The sequence below is a fragment of the Octodon degus genome, unplaced genomic scaffold (genome assembly GCF_000260255.1).
Source record: "Octodon degus isolate 3935 unplaced genomic scaffold, OctDeg1.0 scaffold00006, whole genome shotgun sequence".
Lineage (NCBI taxonomy): Eukaryota > Metazoa > Chordata > Mammalia > Rodentia > Octodontidae > Octodon > Octodon degus.
The window spans coordinates 14,777,821-14,804,715 of record NW_004524582.1 but is presented as its reverse complement, the minus strand read 5'-3'; the positions used below and the strand labels follow the sequence as shown (position 1 = coordinate 14,804,715).

Sequence of the window (26,895 nt, the reverse complement as noted above, 5' to 3'; positions counted from 1 at the left end):
GAAATGTAACTTTTGTATCTGATAAGAATAGCATATGGATGTGTCTCAATAGCACATAGATGTTTCATACTGTGTTCTAATTTGGAAAGTAAACTGTTATGAAAAGTACTTATTCAGCCAGACAGATGGATGGCGGATGGACTGACAGCACATAACTTCGCAGTTTGTCTTCTGTCTACCCCGATTTCCTCTCTCTGACCTCACTCTTGTGATGTGTTTCTCTCACAGTTCCTTGAAGGAGATTTACTCTTCAAGGGAATGAATACACAAACAATGGTCAGGTAGCATAACAAAAGAAGACTCTGGCCCACCTAAGAAGCCAGATGCAACCTCTGCGTCAGTCAGTTCTCCTAGTTAGCACCTGACCAACAACCGGATCTTCTCTAACTTTTGTTGCCCTTTCTATAGTCTTTCTTCCAACTCAGGACCAACCAGAGTGTAGGGTGCCCCAAACCAGTATGTGCCCCCAAACCAGTGATCCAGGATGATCTGCCTCTAGACGACCATGTTCCAGCTGTCCTGTGCACAGCCCACCCACATTTTTTACTATAAAGCTTTTCTTCTCCCTTGACTGCTGTTGAGTATCTGCCAAACTCAGTTGGTGGTGGCTGACTTTGCTGCTATAATGAACCAAATAAATACATAAAGTGTTTTGCTCATTTTTTAAAATTTTACACATTCTTTGATCTTCTGCATATTTCTGTCCCCTTAAGATCCTACTGAATAACTCCTTTCTCCTTGGCATATGTGGGTAATTTATATTCATCCTTTAAGCATCAGCTTAGATGTTACTAATAATAAAAATAACAATAATAATTATTACTAAAATGATAGCTGACCTCTGCTAAGATCTTACCATATGCTAAGAATGTTTGTAAATATGTTCAATTTATCAACTCATTAAACTCTCATAATTTATTGATGGAGGCTGCTATTAATTATCCACATTTTGCAGAGTGGAAAGATTATTCAGACAGATCAAGGAACTTGTGCAAAGTGAAGAAGTTGGGACTAAAATTAGGTGTCCTAGTGCCATAGTTCACTTTTGAAATAATTCTTTATATTGCTTTAAAATACCCTATGATTAGGTTGGGTTTAATAGTTCTCTGTACTTTATCTTTATGTTGGACCGTGTTGTGCTTGTCTATAAATTTGCCTGTAGTTCCTCTTGCTAAGCTCCCTAAGAAAAAGGTCAGTGTCTACTATGTTTATAACATATGACAATTTCTCGATCAATGTGTGGTTAGGTAATGAACAATGAACACATGATAAGAATGCAAAACTTTGAATTACGATTTTTCAAAACTGGAGGAGCAAATGCTAAAGAAAAATAACTATGAAAGCTATCTTTCAACACAAGGTAATCCTACATATGACTTTATAATATCCATCCAAGAAACCACTTCCTTTTTTTTTTTTTTGGAACCACTTTAAGAAAAGACCAGCTTCTTTTTTCCAAGCTTCAGTTTCCTTCCTATTCTTAAACATGAAATCATGTGCAATGCTAACATCAGCGTTTCCTGAGAAAGCTCTTCCAACATAATAGTCATCCCGAGGCCGTACTTACTATTTTCTAGGTTTTGTTTCTGAGGCAGGGTGTCTTTCAACTTAATAATGTTGTTCTTGATTTTGGAAGAGTTCCATAGGCACAGGCCAGGGAGATAGCTCAGTACAATAAGCACCTGCCTGGCAAGTGCAAGGTCCTGAGTTCTATCCCCAGCACTGCAAATAAGTAAGTAAATAAGTAAATAAATAAATAAATAAATAAATGAATTCCAGTACCATGGGCACTATTTGCCACATGCAACCCTCCAAAGATGGCTGAGTACCAGGGACTCAGAATGTCTCAAGCCTCTGACTACCTTCACTTAGAATACCTGTCCTGGGACAGAGGCTGAACTCTTGTTTCTGTTCAGCAGATCTTCTTTCCTAGATTTATAAGACTGTAAGTCTAGAAAAGCAATAAGATAGTCATCTATATCCATGTTTTAGGTTTAATACAGCTGAATTTCATTCATTCAAAGAAATTCTTATTATATTCTAATAAATTCTTATTACATTTAGATATATTAAATTTATATCTAAATTTCTGACAGTGTTCCAAAGTTTGGAAATATCAAGGTAAACTAGATAGCTAAGACTCTTACTCTCCTGGGACTTCTATTCCATTAGGGTAAGGAAACAAAAATGACTACACAAGCAACTATATAAAACATTGTTAATAAGTGGAAAAAAAGCTCAATACTTGGTGACAGCAACTTGTCCAAATGTATGTTTCCAAACAAGTATCCCTGGCCAACTAGTTAGGGAATTATAATTATTATTATTATTATTATTATTATTATCATTATCGATAGTATCATCATCGACAGGTTCATGATATTTCTTTGCAGCTCAGGGTCTCACTATGCAGTTTAGGCTGGCCTTGAACTCACCAGTTAGTCAACTGGTAGGTTGAACTTGAGGTGATCCTCCTGCCTCAGCCTCCTGATCTCTGGGATTACAGGTGTGCACCACCATGCCTATAGTCAGGGAATTCTTGACATTTCCTTTCAGCTGTCTGTTGATTCTACCAAGGAAGTAAACAAATCTGTTTTGCATAAGAATTTATCCTGATCAACACATTCCCAACATACTTAAGTAAATTTTTTCTTGCTTTTTTTTTTTTCTTTCTCTCTTAGGCATTGACTATTACAACAAGATCATTGATGATTTGTTAGCTAATGGAGTCATACCTGTGGTGACCATCTACCATTTCGATTTGCCTCAGGCTTTAGAAGACCAGGGTGGATGGTTTTCAGATACCATCATTGATGTCTTTGACAAATACGCCCAGTTTTGCTTCAGCACATTTGGGGATCGAGTCCGGCTGTGGATCACCTTGAATGAACCCAATGTTATGAGTGCATTGGGGTATGATTTAGGATTATTTCCTCCTGGTGTTCCTCATGTTGGCACTGGTGGTTATCAGGCAGCTCATAACATGATTAAGGCTCATGCCAGAGCCTGGCACAGTTATGATCGCTTATTCCGGAAAGAGCAGAAGGGTATGGTGTCCCTATCACTTTTTTGTATCTGGTCAGAACCAGCAAATTCCAACTCAGTGCTGGACCAGAAAGCTGCTCAAAGAGCCATCAACTTCCAATTTGATTTCTTTGCTAAACCTATATTCATTGATGGTGACTATCCTGAACTTGTCAAGTCCCAGATCGCCTCCATGAGTGTAAAGCAAGGCTATCCATCTTCGAGGCTTTTTGAATTCACAGAAGAAGAGAAGAAAATGATCAAGGGCACTGCTGATTTCTTTGCTGTGCAATATTATACAACTCGCTTCATCAAGCACAAGGAAAATAAGGAAGCAGAGCTTGGTATTCCTCAGGATGCGGAGATTGAGCTTTTCTCAGATCCTTCTTGGAAAGGATTTGGGTGGGTCCGTGTGGTGCCATGGGGACTACGCAAGCTGCTTAACTATATTAAGGTAACTGCATGATTTGTGTGTGTGCAGGAAGCAGGACCAGCAAAGGTTAGGAATACTTATGGAGCTGAAAAAGGATGATTTTTAGATAATAGCGTATTCAAGTTTTGACTTGAGAAGAACCGATGAAGATTTAAATTGGTTATTTGCTTCAAAGCCAGTTGTTTGAATTTGCTATTAAAGTCAGCTGTAGCAATAAGAGCAGCTTGGACATACTTGTCAGGCTGGTGTGATACTGTGATTATTAAAATGTATTTTAAGAAAAGAGCTAGCTGGATCCTTTCTGGGTCTCTGCTGTGCTCGATGCCATCCAGGTAGCTGAAATTAAAATTTCAAGTTAACCAGCTTCAGGACCCTTCCTGTGGTGCAGCAGAGATTGTAGCTGTCAGTGGGACCAAGGGGTTAAGGAACAGTGACAGTGAGCAGATGCTGATGGGAAGAAAGATATTTCTGTCTTCACATTATAATAGGAGTCATTTGACTGTCTTCATGGACATTTGCGCAGTTTTGCTTCTCCATTGTTAGTCATAAAAGGTCAGCGCGTGGAAAATTAAGTTAATAGGGTCAGTGCAATTTGATGAAAACTAGTTTTGGGGTTGTAGCTTCAGGAAGATAGAGGGTAATGCACCTGATTTTATGGGCTTTTTTAAAAAAAAAAAAAAAACATCTGTTTAGAATAAAACTACTATCTTGTTCTAGGACACGTATAATAACCCTATAATTTACATCACTGAGAATGGGTTTCCCCAGGACGACCCCCCATCTATGGATGACACTGAGCGCTGGGAATGTTTCAGACAGACGTTTCAGGAACTGCTCAAAGGTACCATTTGAAATGATGAAAGATCAATTGTGCAAACTTAATATAATTTCCCCATGTGCTTATTTGCATGCAGCAAAGACCAATGATTTTGAAAGCTGAAATTCATGTAAATCACTGTAAAGCAATATAATTAGAAGAGGGGGAACAAGTGTTTGGAAAGAAGAAGGTGAAGATGTTGGCTTAGTTTCAGCCTCTTGAAATGGGATCACATAAAAAGCAACTGTTTTCAGCATTTTTCACCCCCCTGGCTGAAAGGAACAAAAATAGAAGGAAAGAAAATTAATTATTAAAAAAAATCACCTGTACCATGTGTATGTGCATACTTTCATATCCTAATTGCTAAGCAATGAATTTACAGGACTCAAGTCAGCATTTATACAGTGAAGTTCAAAATGGCATGAGCCCTTCATTAGTGTGTGTTCCGTGCAGGCTAGAAGCAAGAAGCCCCCTCAGAAGCAGCTTTGTGTCCCAGAGAATATACGAATTGTGTTCTACGACAATATTGTCATTCTCTTTTCCTCTTATGCAATTCTTATCATGTTTGAAAAGAAATAAAAAGGGATAATAATTAATGACAAGCATTTCTAGTCTAGTTAGCTTCTCACCTCACACCTTTTTGGAATGTTGTTGCTCGGGACATTGCTGATTCCTAAATCTTATTCCTTCTCTCTACAAAAACATCAGATCGGAGCATCATGACTGAGTGCAAAGTGAGACTTTTAATTTTGTAATTTTCCATGGTACCATATTCACCTCTTATTATCATATTTGAAGAGTCTTGGAGTTATTCTTTCCAAAATTATTTAATATTATTTTGGGATCAGTCAGAAGGAAAGCAATGTCACGTGGTGTCTTTTTATTTTACTTTATAAATTTATTTATTTATTTGGTACAAGGTCTTGCTATGCAGCTGGACTCATAGTGATCATCCTGTCTCAGCCTCCCCAGCACTGAGAATACAGTGCAGGCCCAGCATGGCATGTGGTCTTAGGGAATTGAACCCAGGTCTTTGAGCTTGCCAGGCAGGCACTTACACCACCAAGCTATCTCCCCAGCCCAAGCATCTTTTTAAAATCTGAAATACATTGGCTGGAACTCTCACTCAGGTCTGGCATTTATCAGCACAGGGTAATTGGATGCCTACCATTTAGTCCAAGCAAGAGCTCTTGTGCATGATGTACCAAGTTGATTCCTTTAGGGGGCAATTAACCTTCTGATAAGACAGCCTCTAGTTCTTTGAGATTCCTTCTTATTGCTTCCTGTGCAGTAAACATACTGATATTTGTAGGTTTCTTTCTGAAGGGCAGATAGGTGGATCAGGCAGGTTTCTGGGTACAGGTGGCACAGATGTCTGATGGAGAGTTGTTCTGTGTATATTTGGGAAGAGGGGAAAAAAATGGAAACTGGGCCATTTAACTTCCCATGTGGCGATTTTTTAATGTTAATCATATGAGGACATTTTATTGAATTTTGAAATTGTTTGAACTACTATATGTAGTTCCTTAGTTTTTTAATGCTAAAAATTCAGTGTTGAACCTCTTAATAAACTGATTTAGATACAGAAGCTGGGTGTGGTGCCACACTCTTATAATCCTAGCACTCTGGGAAGTTGAAACAGGAGGATTATAGTTTGAGCCTTTTCTGGGAACTTAGTGTCTTAGTGAGACCCTGTCTCAAACTTAACAAAAAGAAAGGAAATGACTAGGAATATAGTTCAATCCCTAGCTATTCAAAAGCTCAAAACCAAAGCAAACCTAACAAGCTGAAAATGTGAGGAGAATTGAGTTTCTAAGGGACAGGAGAAAGGATCTGGCTAAGAAACAAAACCTTCCTTGTGAAACATTGAGCTTCTATTTTGTGCTTATTGGAAGGAGAAGTACAAAGAGTGCCCATACTATGATGATTTGAGTTATTCATCAGCTTCATGATGGTGATTGTGTTTGTTAGAGACTCATCCTAGAATTTTGATTTTTGATATTTCTCTGAGCCAGTGCCTTGCTGTTCCACACTCTCACTGCTGGGCAGCAACGGAGAGAGCCTGCTTCCACTCACTAAAGAGATCGGGAGACCCCACTGTGTACTGTTGGCTAACTATAACACGCAGTAGATTAAGTGTACTCAATACATCTTTGACTTACTGATGGGTGTACTGGGACTCTTAACTCCATCATAAGTCAGGGAGCAACTTGATTATGCCCTTAAAACATCTGTTATTCTTACCATCTATGGTCTCTTCTGAATCTTAACAATATCTATACTGAGTGTAGCTAACAGATAACACCATTTTGTTTAGGATATATATATATATAATTTAAAACTAGGCAGAAATTATACACAATACCAAAAAACTGCACATAAGTACATTTATTATGGAAAAGATTAGTGACAGATTTTTTCATGCATTCTTATAGTAGGCTCCAGTAATTTCTGCTGTGGTCAAACTCTTTTTCCTTGTAACAAACCCCTCTCTCCTATAAACCACCCACTTCTTACCAAGATGCATAACACAGGGTCAGTTTGGCAAGTGGGATAGAATACTGAACATGTCAAGTGAAGGCTGATTGGCCTATGTACAGTCATGTGACATGAGATGAGCCAACCACAGCTCCTTGCTGGGATTTTGAACTTGGATGACTAGATTTATCTTAGACTCTGGGGGTGAGGTGCAAGTTTAGAAAAATTAGTCACTTTGTTCTGCTATACAAACTTAGGAGCAGTGAGAAGAAAGATACTGGTGCTTTAAGGAAAGAAAAGAAAAAAATTCCTTGATGGTGCTTGAGTGTCAAATGCCAGTTTTTCCCAAAATCCATCTACATCCCTGTAGTTATTCTATTCTAAAAAAGAATGATAGGGACATTTTCTTCCTTTTTTACAAAAGAGGAAACTGACTTTGAAAGCGCCTTAGTCATTTGCTCAAATCACAAAGTCCCTCATTAATACTTTCTGGAAGAGGAGAGAATGTATATATTGTAAATATTATTGCTTTGCTGGTAGGTAGGATCTATAAGTTTAGAGCTTTCTGTTTTTCATGTTTTTGGTTCAGGGTCTCACTATGCATCTTGGAGTTGTAGTGCTCCTCCTGTTTTCAGCTTCCCTATGGCTGGGATTATAGGCATGCACCACCATGCGTGGACTCAGTGACTAGCTCAGTGTGCCTGGGGGCTGTGGGGTGGGGGCTGGGTCAGCACAGCAGGTGTTTCCAGGGATCGAACCCAGTCCCTGCACTTGCCAAGTAGGATCTTAGTTGGCTAGGCTATCTTGCCAGCCCTAGTTTTGGGCTTTTTAAATCAAAGTGCCTTTCGTCTTCCTATGCAGAACCCTTTTTTATGTTTGGTGTCTTGGCATCCCTGTATCTTTTGCTTTCTCTAAAAGAACCAATCATTTTTTTGACCTTGAACAAAGCTCAGGTACCCCATATATTACTTCTCATCAGAAAAGCTGAGCTGAAGCAATGCATAGATTTTTCTGCGACTCCTTTGAGGTAGCGCTGATGATCTTTGCAGGCAAGAACGTTCCTAGTAGGGAGCATCCTGCAAGCGATTAAAACTAATCACAGACCATGGAAGACATTTGTGGGACACTCGGCAGGTGACGGCCCACTGAAACCCAGGGCATCAGATGGATGATGGCCTTGCGATTCCAGGAACAAAGCTTTCCCTCCAACATCACGAATATGGACAGGCTCATAATGACACTATAGTTGGATCAATGGTGTCTGCCTGGCAGGCTTACAGATCTCTTCAGGTAAAATCCCACAGCCATTAATTGAGCAGTAAAAAAAAAGTAAGATAATAGCTAATGTTTCTGTTTCCTTTTGGGAAAGGCAGGAGGGAGAGGGTGAAAGAGGGAGAGGAAGAAAGAGAAAGAGAGGAGAGAGAGAGAAAGACAGGAAGAGAGACAGCCAGACAGGCAGACACAGAGATGGAGAGTTGTTTTTCGAAGGGAAAAAAGAGAAATTAACCAGTGCCTTTATAAAAAAGGTTCTTATTTATTCATTTACTTGATACAGGGTCTCACTATGCAGCTCAGACTCATAGTGATCCTCCTGACTCAGCCTCCCAAGCACTGGGATTACAGGCCTGCACCACCACCCCTGGTTTCTGTGGCCATCATGGTGGGCTTGGGGTTCCAAGGCCAACATGGTATGTGGTACTGAGAATTGAACCTGAGTCCTTGACCTTGCCAGGCAGGTGCTTAGACTGCTGAGCTATCTCCCCAGCTCAAGCTAGTGCCTTTGAAATCATTGTATTATTTAATTATGCTTAAACATCTTTAAATAGAATATATTTTCATTCATGCAGACAACAGAAAAGCAACCCTGAAATCTTGAAGCAACATAAACCAGGCTTGCATTCCAGCTCTGCAAGTTGCCTGGTGAGGGAACTGTGACAAACTGCTCAATCTTTAGTTTGTTTACATGTAAATCTGAAAATAATGCTTTCCTGGGAAAGGTTGTTACAAGATTCTATTTAAGAAGTCATTGCCCAAAAACTTTCCACCAATTGCCCAGCCCAGATTAGGTCTTTTACTAATGACAAGGATTATTACAAAGTGTGCAGCCTTAAACATACTCCTATCACCTCCAAATCAATTTCTTTACTATTTTAAGACACCCTTATTCAAAGACTAATTATTTTTCATTCTTTTTCCCCCTTTTTCATGTTGTAACAGAATATTTCCCCCTATCTGCATGGTTTTCTATCAGTTATTTAAAGCTTTTGATGAATGCTGTAAAATTGGCCCTTTGACTATTGCAGGTCTCAATGTTATGGAGGAAAAAGCAACAACTTCATTCCTTGTTTCTGAGAGCTGACTGGTAAAAAATCAAGTTGTTGACAGCAAAACCAGCCATCATGTAACTGGGGATTGCTGTGTCACAGTTTTGTACTTTAGGGGTTTAGTTATCTTCCAATAACATCTTATGAATCTTTACTATACGAAGTATGATAAAAAATATGGTGATGCTGAAGTTAAAAATAACTACAACAGTAGAAGACATGTTGACATTAACGCCCCTCAAAATAGCTCCCATTGCTTTGAACCCTCCTAGTCTCTCATTCTTTTCACTTTCTGAAGCAATTCTGGAGTTCTCTTTATTGAATGTCTTTAGTTTTGGCCACCTCAGTTTTCTGAATGGAGTCAAAACATTTACCTTTCTTTTATTTTAACTTTAAGGAGGAGCCAGGATTTTGACAATGCCAGGTCCAATGAATGAGGTGGATGGGGCGGAGGGGGGGGGCACAGACTCTTTATTTGATAGAAATTGCTGGAAGTATTTACATGAATTCAGGGTGGCCACACAAAGACCCTCATGAAAGAGGACTTCCAGAAGTATTTCAGAAAGCGAGAGAAACAACAAAAAAAGTGTGTTTGAAGTCAAAAGGTGTTTCCTGAGGGAGAATAAGGGCAATATATCCTACTGTGATGACTTTTAAATTGTGACGTAAACATCCATCTTATTTTCTGGTTATACTTTATCTGTTAACACCAGTGTTCACCAGGCCAGAGCTGGGAGGAGGTAACAGCAAAACGCATACAAGAGGATAGTGCTTTGAAGCCCACTGTTGTTGTGGGAGGGGAGGTGCTTGAAGCCACGGCGGGTTGCCCCAAGGGCAGGACTCCATCGTGCCCATCTTGTTGCTTACACAGGCCAGCATTTTGCAACCTTCAGCTCAGCTTATAATTTTCCCTGCACTTAGAATTCTATAACCTTTGCCTTTTTCCTGGCCCAACCCTGATACTTACTTGGAGGAAGTGAAAGTGTTTAAGTCTTGTCAGGCAGGAGTTTGAGATCTGTTCCTTATGAGGTTAGTAACTTTAGGGAGCCCAAGGCGTTCTTCATCTCATCTCTAAAGTGTGCATAGTAAGAGCATTTGTTTTTTAGAAGTTGGTAAAAGGTGAAGGAAAGAATGCTTAGAGCATTAAATATGGTCTGCCATATTACTTAGAATCTGCAAATGGTGTCTAACTTTGGGGGGACAGGAGCCCTTGGATCCCTGTGAGGGCTGGGGCTGTTTTCCATAATTAGATCTTCATTCCAAGCACCATGCCCATTCCATAGCGGTGTTCTGTACATGTTTATTGAATTTGGTTCTGTCTATCAGGGAAGGGTTAGTCCAAAGATAATGAGAAATAAATGATGAAATGATTGGGAACTATATTTTCTTTCCCTAAAGAAATATACCCTGCACCAAGAAAAAAAAATAAAAAAGCAGCCTTCTGGAAAGTTTCTGAGCCAGCTCAACTTTCCAGGCAGACCCATGCCTGAGCTAGCACAGCAGTGGATGATTGCAGAGAAGGTTTGTTAATGACCAGCTTTAGGCTTTTAATGACAAATCCCCTCAGCAAGATGTCATCGAAGTTATTGAAGACTTCACTGAAAGTGTTGAAGCTGATACATTGTAACAAGAAGGTTATAAATCTTGCAGCTTGGATAGACCACCAGGACGAGACGACGAGTGAAGTCACCCTGCTGGTGCCTGTCAGCAGTCTCCCTCCCCGCTTCCCTTCCCCCTCCCACCGAGAGCGGGGAAGGGAGAAACGCATCCATTTCCCGAAGTGGCGCAGACCTGGCAGCCACCTGCCTGTGCCAGTTTCGGATCCCAGAGGCCCATTTAACTGGACAAAATGTGTTAAGCACCTGTTCTTTTCTAAATGGGCATAAAAAATTCCTAAGAATTAGGGCAAGCTCTCACCGACCCTTTAGAAACACTAATTAAAAACCCATTGCAAGCTCTGAATGGGGCCTCAAATACCGGACAGCAGATTCCCACACTATGTCCATTGTTTTACTACTTTTTGAAAGAGACCTTTGTCGGCTTGGCGCCTAGGAAGATGCTCTCATAGCTCACGAAGGGCCCTTACACAATATACACGTGTGGCTTTGGCCCATGTCAGGCAAGATTTGCGTGGACTCGGTATTCCCTCCCAGCGGATGGCTTACAGAGGAGCCAGGTCAGAACAGAAATCGGAGAGAGATTTGATGACCGGGCACAAGAATTTTTTGTGGGTGCCAGTGTGTAGTATGGGTGCCACTTGTATGAATTTTGTGAATTTCTAAAAATCAATAAGCAAAAATTGAATATATTTATCACGTACAGCATTTTATTTGGATATATAGGAATGACTACCTCAAGGTAATTAACTTATCTCATATACTTTTGCTGCAAGAGTATTTGAAATCTCAGCAATTCTCAAGAATACAATACTTCCTTAGTAGCTACAGTCACCATGCTTCAAATCGACCTCTCTCCTCCTACCTAACTGGAATTCTGAATCCTGTCACTCATTCTGGTCTCGACTTTTATGAGGGCAACCTTTTATTTTATTTTAAAGAATGCTAAAAAAATTAAAAATGATGCAGAATTTCAAAACAAGATGATAAGAAATTAACAATGACTATTCTATTGCATATTGCTATCTTCCAAGTAGTTGCTCCGATTACCAGATACGGCCAAGCAAAATTGGTCAAACAATGTAAGCTCTAACTCCTTTCAATGAATTAAGAGAAATTAGTAGTACAATTATCCTAGCTATCTTGTGTACATATATATGGTTTTTTTTTCTTTCTTTTCTCCTTTCTCCCACCACAGTTGTTCTTTCCTTTCTAGCAGTTTCTTTCTCTTTCACAATATCTACTGTTCCTTTTAGCTCTTATTTACTCTTTCAGTTTTTTATGCTAGGGAGACAGTCCAATGTTTACACGTGCAGGGCTGGCTTATTTCACTTCTGAGTGTGGTCTTGTGTCTCAACCTCAGCCCCCACGTGCATGAGAACAAGCCACGCTTGTTTCTCTGTACCTGGCTCATTTCACTGCCTGTAAAGTCCTCGAGGCTCACTCACGTTATCACAAGTGGCAGGAGTTTTGTCTTCCTTACTGCTGAATAGCACTTCATTGTGTACATGTGCCACGTCTTCCTTATCCGCTCAGTGTTGCGGGCACTTAGCTTGCTTCTGTATCTTGGCTAGTTTGAATGGAGCTGTAGCAACATGGGGGTGCAGATGCCTTTTCAGCAGACTTGATTTTGTCCCGTCTAGATAAGAACCCAAGTGGATTGCTGTATCATTTGGTAGTTCTGCTTGATTTGAAAGTCATGAAGAAAACAATTTCCAGTATCAGTGTGCTGTGTACTTAGAACGCACACACATTTAGCCAGAAATGACAGAGTTAATGCAGATGTGAATACGCTGGCTGACTTTCCTCTGTGTCTCCCCTATCCAGCTTCTGCTTCCTGCTCTCCTGAGAGTGTGGCCAAGTAGCATGCACAGATGCAGTGGATCTGCAGAGTGCTCAATGTGTGCACCTTTACCTTCCGGAAAGGCAGCGTCAGGACTCTGGGTGTCAGCGTCATTCCCTGGGAAATGGGATGATCCTAACTGCTATCCAGCAAAACCCAAAGTCAGTTGCAAAAACAAAACAAAGTCATTTATGTCTGTGTCTAGTTGGGACACATTTGGAGTAGCTCTAATATTTGGTAAACATTTCACACATTTGTTTAGAGATTTTCATGATTCTGGCCAAAATGCAAGAACTGGACTTTGGCATTTTCTGTGTTAGGGGAACGAACCAAAAGATGCTCATTCCTGGGATTCCATCCAAAGCAGCAATAGTCAGATTCCGTGTTTTTATTTCTCCGCATGATTCTAAATTGCTATGATGGTGTGATCATCTTAAGTGTTCTTAGGCGAGCTCAGGGACCACAGTTCAATCCCAAGCACCACATGCCATGCCAGCCCTGCCCCCAGCCACAGAGTCCAAGTGTGGTAGGACACGCCTGTAATCCCAGCGCTGGGGAGCCTTACACAGGAGGATCACTACGAGTCTGAACTGCATAGCGAGATCCTGCAACAACCAAATACATTTTTAAAAAAATGTTCACAGGGACTTTATTCACCTTTTTAAAAGATAAAGTCCTGAGTGGAATAACATTTTGAAGTTCTGAATTACTTAATATTCAATAAATACTCAGTAAATGTTTAATGAATAGCAAGGAGATTGCTCTAGATTAGCAGGAAAACTGAATTCCTTCTAGGAAATTCAGTGAAATATTCATACCACCATTTTTTTATTTTTATGAAGGTACATTGTCTTCATTATTACAAAAACAATTTCCACATATTGGTACGCATGAGTGGAAATTATATTCTGTGTTATTAAATAGGTTTAGAGTAACAATAAATTTCTTTTCTAGGGCTTTTAAAACTCCTTTATATACATGCTTTTTAACCTCTATGTGCCTCAGTTTCTTCATTTGGAGCATCAAATGTTTGAATTAACTGATCTTGCCAGCCTAAGAACTTTGTGACCCTCCAAATATTCCTTCTGGAGAGGTATGTCATGGATCACATTTTATTAGAACTCTTGATAATTTCTTAAGCTATAAAATTAAATCTAAGAAATTGTAATTAATGGTCTTAAAAAAAACTCTCCTCATTCTTCTTATCCAGGTACTTAATTTGAATTTTAACACCTTTCTTATATGAGCATAAAACTAGACCTTCATGTCCCATGCACCATATCTATTGATACTGATTTAGGTTCCAAGTAACATTTTCTTGACCTTCAATCTGTGAGTTTCCTCTCCTCTCCACTCCTATTGAAAATGAAACTCACCTTTATTCAGTTCATACAATAAGAAAGGCATCTCAGATGTGAGTTTAGCAAAGCTATTGCAGAGAACTTAGAATGTCAGAGAGAAAAGCAAGATTAACAAAGTAGTTCAAAGCATTAGTTTTAAGTCTCTGAGCAACTCCATAGCAGTTAAAGTGACCAGCAGTGGCAAACCTTACAAGCACCATTCTGGCAATTGCCATCAAATTTATCAAGTTTTAAAACGGTTTAGTGTGATTTTTTTTCAATCTTTGCCCATAAATGCATAATTTGATTCAGTTAGGCAGTATAGTAATTTTAACTTTCTTCAATTTAATGTGACCATGAAATTTTTGTCTCTAGGTAAGATCCTGAATTAGAAGGAGGGATGGAGCCACAGCATTTTGAGAATTATTGTCCCTCCATAATTGTCCCTCTACTTGTGTAGAGCCTTCACGTAGTCTGTTTCTCTTTTCTAACATTTGAGCCCAGAGATTATTCCAATCAGGGCTGCCTTTACCTTGAGTTGCTGCTTGGGTGGCATTTTCTTCAGAACAAGGACAATATAGCCTTGTGTTGGAGATGAAAATAGTCTCTTTGGGACCTGAAAGTGATTCCTGAGGCTTATCTGGAATCCTACCTGCAGAAGTGAGGGAGGTCCATTTGTCTCTGTAAAGAGGGTCATCTTAGCAACAGAATGGCTTCCCTTGTTTGAGTAAGATTAGCTAATGAAACGGTGTTGTGGCCCGGGATTATCTTTTGCCATGCTAAAGTTCAGCTCCATTTTCTTTCTTGATTGGCCAACTCCATTAAGGGAGTCACCACCTTCTTCTGAGATGAAAACATTGTGGGTAGAGAAAGGGAAGGCGCTTGAACCCTGAAGGATTTTAATTGGGGCTGGTGAGTGAAGGTGGCCAGGAAGCTATAGGGGTTTCAGGGGGAAACACGGCTGCAGCGAGGATTAAAAGCATGTGATGGGCATGGGACAGGACGAGGAGAGCTTTTCACCTGTTAATGAAATAGTGTCGTCTCGGTCCTGACAAGAAGTCAAATTTATTTCTTTAACACATTACAACCAGCCCAGAATCTTAAATAATTTTAAATGATGATTTTTATTATCAGTACCAGCCCTGTTTAACATTGTCCTTATTAAAAATGAGCAGTATTGTAGGAATTAGATCACCAGCATTGTAAGAGGGAGGTCACATAAAAGATGAGTGAATGAGTCTACTGTAAGCATGTACAGTCACCAGAGATCATTTCTATGTGGCTAAAAAATTCTGGATTAATCTCTTCATATGTTTTCTTCAAAAGTTGTGCAGTATTTGTTCCTGATCCTGTAAATTATCAGTTGTTTTTTTTTTTTTTTTACAGAACTGGGGATTGAATTCAGGCCCTTGTGCTTGCCAGGGAAGCGCTTATTCCACTGAGTCATCTCCGCAGCCCATCAGTTGGTTTTATGATTAGGAATAACTTCAAAATTAATTCATGGCCCAAATTTTACTGACTTTGTCTATAGATGATAGCAATGTCAAGAATGGCTCAAAATATCATGCAACACATTAGGAAAACAAATGGCAACATCATATTGACTGTTTATATTTTGTGATCCTCCTGCGTCAGCCTCCCAGAGTACTGGGACTACAAATGTGTGCCCCCAGGACCAGCTTCCAAGTTATGACTATTTATATTTTGGACAGGCAGGCAGAAAATTTCATATACTTGTACACAGTGGTATCCTCAGTTTTTATGGTAAATACTATATTCTTTAAAAAGAGATCTGTGTTCAGAACCTACCCTTGATACCCTTTTATGCTGTGAATCTTGAGCATGTTATTCGACCTCTATGAACATCAGTACATTGTCTGAAAATTTAACTTTGTCAAAGATTAATGACATAGTTCTTCTCCTAGAGAAATGCCTAGCAACATAAATCCTCCAATGATACCTTTTGCTGTGAAGTCTTTGTTACCTGCATCTATTAACCAGGATTTTCGAAAAACTCTGACTTCCTGCGCAGTCATCAAGCGCTGATAATTTATGCCTTTCTTGATGACCCTGAAATGCATTCTGAATAATTAGAGAAAGATTATATTATAATCAGTTTAGTTTCAGTGTTAAGTGTATTTTAATTTATTCTTATTCTTTAAAAATTTGTAATCCTTCTTCTGTATGTGGTAACAATTAACAAATACTATTTGATTAGCTAGAGCACGACATTTCCTGTCTATGTGATGGATAAAGAGTTTATCGTGAATTGTTGCAGTCCTAACTCTGCCCTCTAAATAAACTAGGCATTTCTTGGATAGATTCATTTCCCCTTGGTCTTCTACCAGTTGTCAAAGTTGATGTGTTGCGTATTGCTTACTGGAAAATCTGGAAAGAATTTTGAGTAATTTTAAACAGTACTCTTATCGTCTGTGTAGGCTTTCCTTACACCATTTAATCCCAAAATTCTAATCCTGGCCATACCTCCTGACTTGGGGCAGAGAAGGAACTAACCCTTTTAGTCTGGAGAGTGTTCTTCTCCTATAGATTTCTAAAGATGGACGTCTCAATGGACAGTAGTAATCAACCTGTCTTTTAACTTTTACTCTTATACTATCATGTTTTACACTTATTTTCACTGGGAAGTCTGTTCTAGTCACCTTCCCTGTGAAAACTGTACCATGCATTCTATCATGTTCGTGCTTCTCCCTTGAGCTTTCCCCATATTTTATTCTCATCCCTACACCAACATAACTTCTGCTTCAAAGATGGCTTAGCCCTTACTTTGTACTAACCATAAAGCCTCTTCAAAATCTTCTTACTAGTTTTCATTTATGCTCTCTACTACTATGTACATTTTAGGCAAGCAGATTGATTTTCATGGTTCTGCAGAGCATCATCCTTCAACCCTTTTTGGTCTCCTTCCATCTTCCTTCTACACCTCTGCCCTGTGCTGAAGTCCTTCTTTGCAACCTGCTCGCTTTCTCTGTCCACAGAGGCCTCCAGGTCCCAGCTGATGCCCCTGATACCTAGGAAAGCAAGGCAGTGGCTGTGTGACGGCTCAGGTCTAAATGCTCTCCCACAGCCTTGGGTGCTTCTAAGTGGGACTTGCAGAGATAGTTGGATCTAAGGCGTGTGAATATGGGCTAAGGGCATGTGATAACTAAATCAGTCCCTTGATTGGATTAGCACAGTGATAGGTGCGGATATTGGGAAGCCCACCCTGGGTGTGGGGGGAGCCTGAGTGAATGGAAAGGAGAGACATCGTGCTGCTGCTGCCTTCCTGCCACGAGGTGTTTCTCCCCTACCCTGCCACCCTGCCTTGGAGCCAGCAGACTCTGTGCTGAACCACTATAGACTGTAAGCTAAATGAACCTTTCCTCCTTTAAAGTGTGTCACCAGGTGCTTTGTCTAAGAAATGAAGGGGTAACTAAGATAAGGTGATTATTTCATTTTAGAGGGGGAATGAGGACCAGGGTGGAACAGCTGATAAAGCCTTGATTTTGCAGGCCAAGCTCAGGCACCTCTTGGCCCTCCTGTGGAGGCAGAGCTGGTTAAAATTCTCCTCTGAGAATATAACATGGTGCTGGCTGGGGGGGTGCTCAGTGAGGACTGGGTGCCTGGATTTTAAGCCAGCAACCAATCAATAGAATTCTGCTCTCAAATTATGATTTCAGGGGTGAGATTACAGGGTACCTTTGTTCAAGTAAGTTGCCCATTACTGTTACTTTGTGTAATGCCTCCTTAAGTGATTTTTTCTTTTACAGACATGTATTAAAAGCTAGAAACTCAATTGTATGCTGTTAGCCTAGCTGTGGTATATCTGTATCTAACTGTTGCAAGCAGTTTCATATTTGAGAAAATATAGTTTGTATTATACTGTGATTCTGAGTCTTTTGTGAACCATGATTTTGAACTTGGATATGTTTGAGTGGTCAAGTGCAATGCTTTAGTGAATAGATTTCTTTAACAAAACGTGACGTTTTCAGAAGTACAGCATAAGATCAACTGGCAGAGCAAATGCATTTGTGTTAATATAAAATGTTAAAATTTAAGATCATTCATGAGATTAAAGTTAAATATCTGCACTACCTTTTTGTACTGTTACATTATTAGTCACAGAAGTTCCATTTTAAAAATGCATGTTAGACAGTAGTTGAAGGATGTTTTCTCTGACTTGACATTTCTAACACTAAATTCTTTTATAAATATGTGTAATTACATTCACTCTCAATAATTTAATGTTTTTATTGAAGGGAAATTTTTTTAACATGTTTCTACTTTAAAAATATTTTTTTTTGGTTAGCACAAGTACTGTTAATATTTTTTGCTCTTCTGACTAATGGCAGGGAGAGGAGTTGAGAAATGCCTGTTTAGATTTCTTGAGAGGTATTAATTTTTGTCAATTATTGGAGATGGGCTATTTCATTACATTCCAGCTCTTGAGAAATAGAAAAAAGCTAGCAATCCAGGACCAGAGAGGGAAGAGGGAGCACACCTAGGTCCAAACCACAGTTGTGGACATGTACAGGGTAAGGAAGGATGCACACTTACCAACCTGCATATTTACAAATTGTGCTTCCATGGAAGCATCCTTGGGACTGTGTTAGGAGCAGGCATGGATGGACAGTGAGCGAGCAGGGCTCAGGGCATCTCAGTTTTTGTTGGTTATATATTTTAGGAATCCATATGAATCTTCACTTGATTTTTTTTTTTTTTTTTTTTTTTTGGTGGAACCAGGAATTGAACTGAGGCCCTTGAGCTTGCCAGGGAAGCGCTGAATCTTCATTTGAAAGGAAGACTTTTGATTAACAAAAAAGAAGGAGAAAGGAAAACCATTGAATAATGGGAATCTCCTTAACAGAAGGGAGGAAACATAGCAGCTTCTTCTGGAAAACGGAGCTCAACTTCCTTTCCCTTTTGCTTAAAATTGAGCTATTTTCCAACAGAAAAATGCAGGTATTCATACAACTCTGGCCAAGATTTAGCTAATGTTGATATTTACTGCATGTATTTTACATTAAAAAGAAAAGAAACATTGTCAACTCAGGTGAAGCATCTTTCTGTCCTCCCAGAATTTTCTCTTCTTCCCACTCTTGGGGTAATTTTTTAAAATTAATTAATTATTATGTATTTATTTGCTACAGGGCCTCACTATGCAGCTTGGACTCCTAGTGATCCTCCTATCTCAGCCTCCCCAGCACTGGGATTACAGACATGTGCCACCACACCCCGTTTTGGTGTGGTACTGGTTATCAAACCTGGGTCCTTGTGCTTGCCAGGCAGGTACTTAGACTGCTGAGCTATCCCTCTTGGGGTAATCTTAATCTTGATGTCAATATGTATCCACTTGTGCGCTAGAAGCACAGGTGTTACTTATTTATCTGTATACCTGTAGACTACTATATCTGTATTGTTTTCTGCATTCCACTATTTACACTAATAGTGTCACATCATTACATGTCTATTTTCAGTACTTTGTTCTTTAGGATTTATCCATGTTAGTACTTTTAGCTTGACTTCTTTTTAATGACTTCATAGTATTCTATATTATTCTATACTGTATTTCCTCATCTTTTGGCTGGTAGATATTTGAAGTCTTTCTACTTTTTTCACTTCTACAAACAGTGCTGTGCTGAATATCTATGAGTAACTCGTATGGATAAGAGGCGTTTCTCACGTGGGGTTCACACAGTAGCTCCCATTACCTGCGCCCTGGGATTGTCCAAATGGTGTCTTTGTGCTGTTGAGAATGTGGTTCCTTTCCTTAGAGTACTTAGCATTTTCCACAAAGTGGTTGCAATGACAGCAAAAGGATACGCATGTACAATGATGTGACATCAAGCATGCCCCCTAGAGTTGTGCAAATTAAAACCTATGTAGTCTCAAAATTTATGTGTATGAGAGACACTGTAGTGTACACACACACACACACACACACACCCTGTATAGCATAAAGAGATTAGATGCATTTGTGTGCTCAACAGATTAGAGACTAAACTAAATTAAAGACTTGTGCTCAGTCTTCACTTGCAGATTTTCTAGCAAAGGGCAGGGCCTGGGGAAATTGCACCTTCCTCCTGTTGCAAATGAACACAAGGAGGTATAAAAGCTTCTAGAATTTTTTCCAGGTCACAAAGAAACAGTGACCAGGCTAAAGGATATGGGGGGTGTTACGCAACTCCTATTTCCCTCCTTCCTACAATACCGCCCTTAGATTCATCTACAGACGTCATGTGCAACAGAAGGAACTGCTAGGTTTTTGTCAACTAACACAACAATGATGGCCAAGCAGCACAAGTTGCCTAGGGACATAAACGTCCTTGCTCTGGAAAAAGACTTTTGCACTGCCTCTGGCTGAAGGTGCATTCTGTAATCGTTCCTTAAGAGCCGGCATTGCTACAACTTCCAATACACTGGAATACAGTCATCTGAGCTCCTTTGGTCCTCACTAGACCTCCCCTCTTAGATGGAAAACATCTCCGTAGCAAAAAATGCAAAGCTTTTCTCTCTTGCTTATGGAAACCAAGTAGGGGTCAAATTCTGCTTTGCTCTAAAAATCTTGAAGCAATAATATTTATCTTAGGGGCCCTATACTTAAATCTTACATAAGACAGTCTAATAAGAAATCTCTATTTGCCTAAAATTTCTTTCTTCTTGACTCTGTCTCAGGTCACATTTTAGTTAGGGTTGGGGAAGATGCATTTCAAGTTGGAGGTGACAAAAATTGCAGGACTCAAAGTTCATTAGGAGAGAAATCTGAAACATGTTGAGTGGTATTTTTTACTATATTTTCCTCATATAGGTTTTATCTAAAATTTCACCTTCTCCTAGTGGCCTAGCCATAACACCTGTGGAGACTCTCCCAATCATTCCCTACTTGTGTTCTTAATGTGAAGTTCTGTTCCTTAAGCGTACTGATTTCCTAATAAACTTGCATGGATTGTAAACTATGAGAAAAGGAACCTTTCTTCCCTATTCATCTCTGGGACTTGAGGACAAAGACTATTTCTTGGCACATAATAGGAACTTAATACATTATTGTTCATTTAATGAAAGCAACGGGAGTCACTGAGGAATCTAAGGCAAGGAGGTGACGGGATCAGATTCCTGGTTTGCTGATGAAATTTGGAAGGAGTTCAGACCTGAAGCCTGGTAGAACTTGTAAATACTCCATGGAAGCAAACATATGTCTTTGTAGCAACTTAAAAGTTTTTCCTAAATCATGACGAGATAGCATCCCTTTGACAGAATGTTCTATCCTGGGTCTCACTTAGTACTAGGACTAATATTCACTTTATGAATTTATCCAGGAAACAGTGTCTAGGCCGATCTCACAGAGTCTGCCAGCTTTTGCTAAAATTACTTCTAAACATTCAGGTAGAAGATTGAAAAAAAAATCTCATTTGTTGTTTTTCAGGGCACAACTCAGGCCAGTGGAGGCCCATTACACAAAGGCAGGTTTCAGTTCAACATCAGACAAAGCTTTTAACAATTAGAGGGGCCGAGTAAAGGAATGAGTGCCCTCAGGAGATCATTAGAGTCCTGTCAATAGATGGAGCGGAGGCAGATGCCCATCTGTCAACCAGGCTGTTATGAAGTTGTCTGCCCCACGTGGGAGGGTCACTCCACAAGTGTGCTCTGTCGCCTGGTGTATGTGGAATACCCACTGCGACTTGCTTCATTGGGAATGCGGCACTGTTTAAGGCACAGCTGCTGCCTGCACACACCCACCTCCTGACTGGATTCTGTGAGTCTCAGGGAGTTTTCGCCAAGGCCCTGATGAAATTCGCCGAAATTCCGCATTTGAGTAGTCTGAAGCAGTAGGGCCTCACAACACTGCCAAACCTCCTGGCAATACTTAACCTTACTCCTAAGAAGAAAAGTATGGTGGACACCGCCACATAGCTATACCTTCCTTTCGTTTCCTGATGTGAGCTCTGGTTTGGCTTCTGTGACCTGCCTAAGAGATGCTGCCACATAGAAAGTTAGTTTCTTATCTTTGCTTCAATTTCTTTCTGTTAACATTAGTATGATTTCTGAGTTCAAGAAGATGGGTGTTAGCTTTATTTAGTGCAACTCTGTCAAGGTAGAGTTTTGCATTAGAATGGAAGCTCTGTAATTCCCATTGATGAGAAAAGCTTAAATTATAAAGTAGAGACTTTATGGAATTAGAAGTAAGCACACTTAATTCTTTAAAGTCAAGCTTGCTCCAATCAATCATAAAGTGTTTGACTTGTAAATCTACTCCAGTGCACTGGCAAACGTTAATAAGTAAACATCTGGGTGCAAGGGCTTTGGGGGTTATATTGATAGCACATTTGGAGCCTGACATTTTGGTCCAAATTATCTGGCCTGTGTCAAAGGCATGATCTTGGCTTCTGCATGGACTTGGTCTTTCACATGCTTCAGTAACAAGTGTGTTAGGATCCCACTAAGACCTGTGAGTTCTGCAGTTCACGGACCCAAATGCAGTCAGAGTGATTTGAAGGACTAGCGGGCTTTCTTGGGTTACTTAACACGACGCTGGGGCTCCAAGTATACTACAGCCCCAGATATTTACCACTCATTTTTATTATCAGATTGATAAATATACAAAACACCTGAGAGGTCCTTCAAACTATATTATCTGGGAGTCTGGTTATTGTTTCTGTTTTGGCCAGGGTTCCTTTGTACATGTCTACTTTTTATTGCTAACCCTGAACTTAACCCAGTCAAAAATTGTGCTCTTCCAATAATAGTTTATTCTGTTCTGAAGAAGGAATGTAGCATTGAAGGTATCTTTGATGGACATCCTTGAGCCATGGCTCTGCAGTTACTGAGGGTAGTCAGCTAGCAGGGCCCCAAGTGTCCATTTAGTGTGGTGTGAAAGTATTTGAATAGGATCCTGGCTGGATAGGCAATGAATTTGAGAAATACAAATATTGAAGAAGAAATGTGCATCATCTGGGGAGAAAACTTTATGCCCATATTGCTCCTTTTTTATTTTCTGTTTTCTGCTCTACACACAGCAAAGATTTGCAGTGCTGTACTTCTTAATCTTGACTGTACATTTGGATCACCTCGGGAGATTTAAAAACTACTGACACCTTAGTTTCATCCTCAGCAATTTTAATTTATATGTCTGAGGTACAGCCTGGGCATCAGGGATTTTACAAGATCCTCAGGGGATTCTAATGTGCAGATAATACTGAGAATCACTGATCTAAGGGCTTTGATCCTCTAATACTAAACAGAAATCTGAAAATGTGCAGGTTCTTCTTGGTAGAGGACTGTTTGCTTGGAGCATGGGCTGCTTGTAGAAAGCTTCAGAGACTCAGTTGCTAAGAGCTCCTTCAGCCTGGTGCTCGCCTTCATGTTGAGCTGCTGTGAATGAGTAAACAACCTCTCCGAAAAAGACTTTAAGGAGAACTCTCTTAGGAACACTAGTTGGTTTTCTTCCAGGTCGTTTCTAAATGCATTGTTTGCCAGTGCATTCCTCTTGGACTCAGACTTGTGTTCTGAATCTAAAATTCTTGTCCTCATCTTCATTCTCATTGCTGAAAAGCAAGATATTAAATATAAGATAAAATACAGAGACACAAAGAACAGATTTAGGAAGCCCAATGCTCAATATGTAGAAGTATATCCCTCCTTCCTCTCTTGCTTCTAGTTACGAGTCTTGGCCATTTTCTCCTGGATATTAGAGTTGTGGAAGTCTGTAGATACACTGTACTTTATTTCTTTTTAGGTGATTAAGCATCTGTGGATGCTTATGTGCATCCTTGAAATAGATATGATTCCTATTTTACATGAGTGTTAGTTGGCCATTTGCAATAATAGCTTCAGAAATCAAATTTTTTAATCTTTGTTTATTTACACTATAGAGCATCTTGTTACATAGCTCAGACTCATAGTGATGCTCCTGTCTCAGCCTCCCCAGCACTGGGATTACAAGCATGAGAAATAATGCCCAGTTTTGGTAGTACTTGGGATTGAACCTTGGTCCTTCTGCTTGCCAGGCAGGTGCTTAGACAGCTGAGCTATCTCCCAAGCCTAACCTCAGAGATTTTATGTTGGAGAAAATTTGTATTTTTAAATCTTTTATTGGCCTTGCTTCTATACAATGACTACTGAGTAAGCATAATGCTTACATACAGAATGTTAGGCTTTCTGCTGATCTTCATGTCTGTTATTTTTCCCTTACATTTAAATCTTTTACACACATGTGAGATTTGGACACATCTCCACCCGTCTCTTCCACTCTCCTAATTTTCTCAGCTATGCCCGCTGTCTCATCTCTACCACCACAGTGATTTTTTTTTTTTTTATTTCACAGTGTATTTCCTCCATGTTACTTCCGATCTTATGGTTCCTTGTGGTAGTATCGGAAAGACAGTAAATGCTCATCTATTTTTGACACGTGGTCAGATTGTCTGAATGCACATCCTTTCTACCAATAAGTCTCCTTGAGAATGAGGAAATACAGTGATGTGTAGGAGTTGTGCTCTCATTTCTTAGCGACTTGGGGCCTTCCCAGGAGTGTGAGTGGTTTTCCTTGAGAGGATCGGAGCCTGACGACTCCCTACTGATGAGGCCCACGGCCACTGGGCCTGCCCTCCTGCCTGGCCCCACTGCTCCATCTGCTGCTCTTCCTCGATTTGCTGTCAACCGCCCCCCTTCAGCAGACAAACTACATTTAAATAAGTTGTTTTTGGTAAATGGGTGAATTTTTTTATGGTTTTCAGAGTGAATACTGTTTTTCTCTTATAGCATATATGGAAATATTTTATAGAAACATAGGGATTGGGAAGATTAGCTTCTTGTGCTTACATTATCAGCTTATCTAAGTTCTTGATACATTTTGCAGAATATTTTTGACCCAGTTTTAGTTTATTTCCTTAGGATACAATTTAAGAAAATGACTGAGTCAAAGTATATTCAATTTTAACTGTATGGAAATGTAAATTTCAAAGCTGATTTCTAGAACACAGGTTTCCTTAATACTTGTTTGGGTACCTACTTTACTATATCTTTATCTATATTGTGTGTTCTCACTAAAACACACACACACACACACACACACACACACACACACCACAAACTTCATTAATTTTCTATGATCAGGGCCAGGGAGATGGCTCAGTGGAATAAGCGCTTCCCTGGCAAGTGCAAAGGCCTGAGTTAAATCCCTGGTTTTGAAAAAAATTTTTTTTCTATGATCAATATATTTGCATGTATATTTTTGTAGTTTTCATTTATACGTAATTTAATTACAGAGACTACTAAACCTTTTATTTATTAGCTATTTGAATTTGTTCTTTTGAACCTTACACTGTTTTGTGTTTTGCATGTTCCTTTTTTGTTTGTTTTGCTCTGTTTTTGGTGATGAGGACTGAACTCAGGGTGTCCAGCTTGCTAGGCAAGGATTTTATCTTTGAGCCAAATCCCCAGTCCCTACATGTTCTTATAAACGCAATAGCCACCTACATATCTGATCAATTTCCTAGCTTTTTGGTTCCCAACATATACCCCTTTTTCATTTTTTTTTTCCTTTGGTGGAACTGGGGATTGAAGTCAGGCCCTTGTGCTTGCCAGGGAAGTGCTTATTCTACTGAGTCATCTCCCCGGCCCCCCTTTTTTTCATTTTGTTTTGTCAGAGATGAATGTTCCACTGCAGTTAGAGAAGCTGTATTTGGAGAAGTCTTTAAAGGACCTCTTCATACTTGAAACCAGTCTAACGATTGTAGGTACTTGAATTCAGCAAAATAACCCAACATAGTCCAATAGTCCATAATAGTAGTGGGTTATCAGCAGAACTGGCAATTGTCAGAAGTTGTAGACTTGAGTGTTTTACAGCTCAGCATATTAGGCCCAGTGCCTAAAGCAAGTAAGGCTACCTCACTCCTGAGTTAACATCCTGTCTGGTTAAGTTTTGCTATCAGTTGCTAGGCAACCTAGTGTGTTACTAACTGCACAAAATCCTGAGTTAACATCCTGTCTGGTTAAGTTTTGCTATCAGTTGCTAGGCAACCTAGTGTGTTACTAACTGCACAAAATCCTGAGTTAACATCCTGTCTGGTTAAGTTTTGCTATCAGTTGCTAGGCAACCTAGTGTGTTACTAACTGCACAAAATTGTAAATAAAGGACAGTTTTGTTGTGGAAAAAAAAGAGGGAAGGAAAAAAATAGGTATACCCAAGAGAGTTATAATAGATATATAGCTATTTTCTCTTAGTTCACTGAAAATAAAAGTTCGTACTAATATTGTTTAGACAAGTTGTCCTGTCTGCATTTTGTCTTCTGAACAACTATGAGGACAATAATATGCAATGTATTAATTATTGTAAATGTCCTACTAACCTGTTTGAAACTGTTTCATCGCTATTTTATCTTTTTTTCTCATTAAAATGAATAAAATTATATATAAAAAGAACACAATAGCAAGTTGTAAAGAGATCTCATGTTGTAGCCCCGCTTGGGTAATTTAGTAATTTAATGAGACTGTCCAAAAGAAAAATGAAAAAAAAAAATAGATAAGCCTAGGGAGGTAGCTCAGGGAGAAAGTTCGCAATTCAATCCTCATACTAAGAAAGGAAAGAAAATAAAAGAATAGGCATTATAATAAGAAAACAATTTCTCCTGGCAATTCTCAGGGAGACATTTAGACACAATTGTTCTAATATGTGGGACAGAGACTTCAACTTATTTGTATTTTCAAAGACTGAATTTATTATAATCTCGGATCCAGTGACACTTTAAAGCGTTACATAAGATTTAATGATGACATTATCCCAATGGCTCCCTCCAAAAGCAACAGAAAAGGAATGACGAGCGGGACAGGGGCTCAGGCTGTCACCATGCTGTGACATCACCTGAAGCCGAGCTTCAAAAGCCAGAGCCTTCACAGAGAGCACACTGGCCAAGCAATGGTCATGACTTATCCACATGGCTGACACTGACAAAGGTTCTACAATCTGAGGTACAGGATCTCAGGATAATTTCTGAGGGGATTTCACTCACCTTATGAGACCCAAAAGCT

At 39.6% G+C, this 26,895-nt stretch overlaps 1 protein-coding gene across 1 annotated transcript in view; it reads left to right on the top strand.

Moving 5' to 3' along the window:
- LOC101590634 (cytosolic beta-glucosidase) overlaps window positions 1-26,895 on the top strand; it is a 136,244-nt gene that overhangs the window by 59,293 nt on the left and 50,056 nt on the right. The window contains exons 3-4 of the mRNA XM_023699343.1: window positions 2,682-3,478; window positions 4,175-4,298. Coding sequence (XP_023555111.1) covers window positions 2,682-3,478; window positions 4,175-4,298 — 921 coding nt within the window. The remainder of the gene's footprint in view (window positions 1-2,681; window positions 3,479-4,174; window positions 4,299-26,895) is intronic.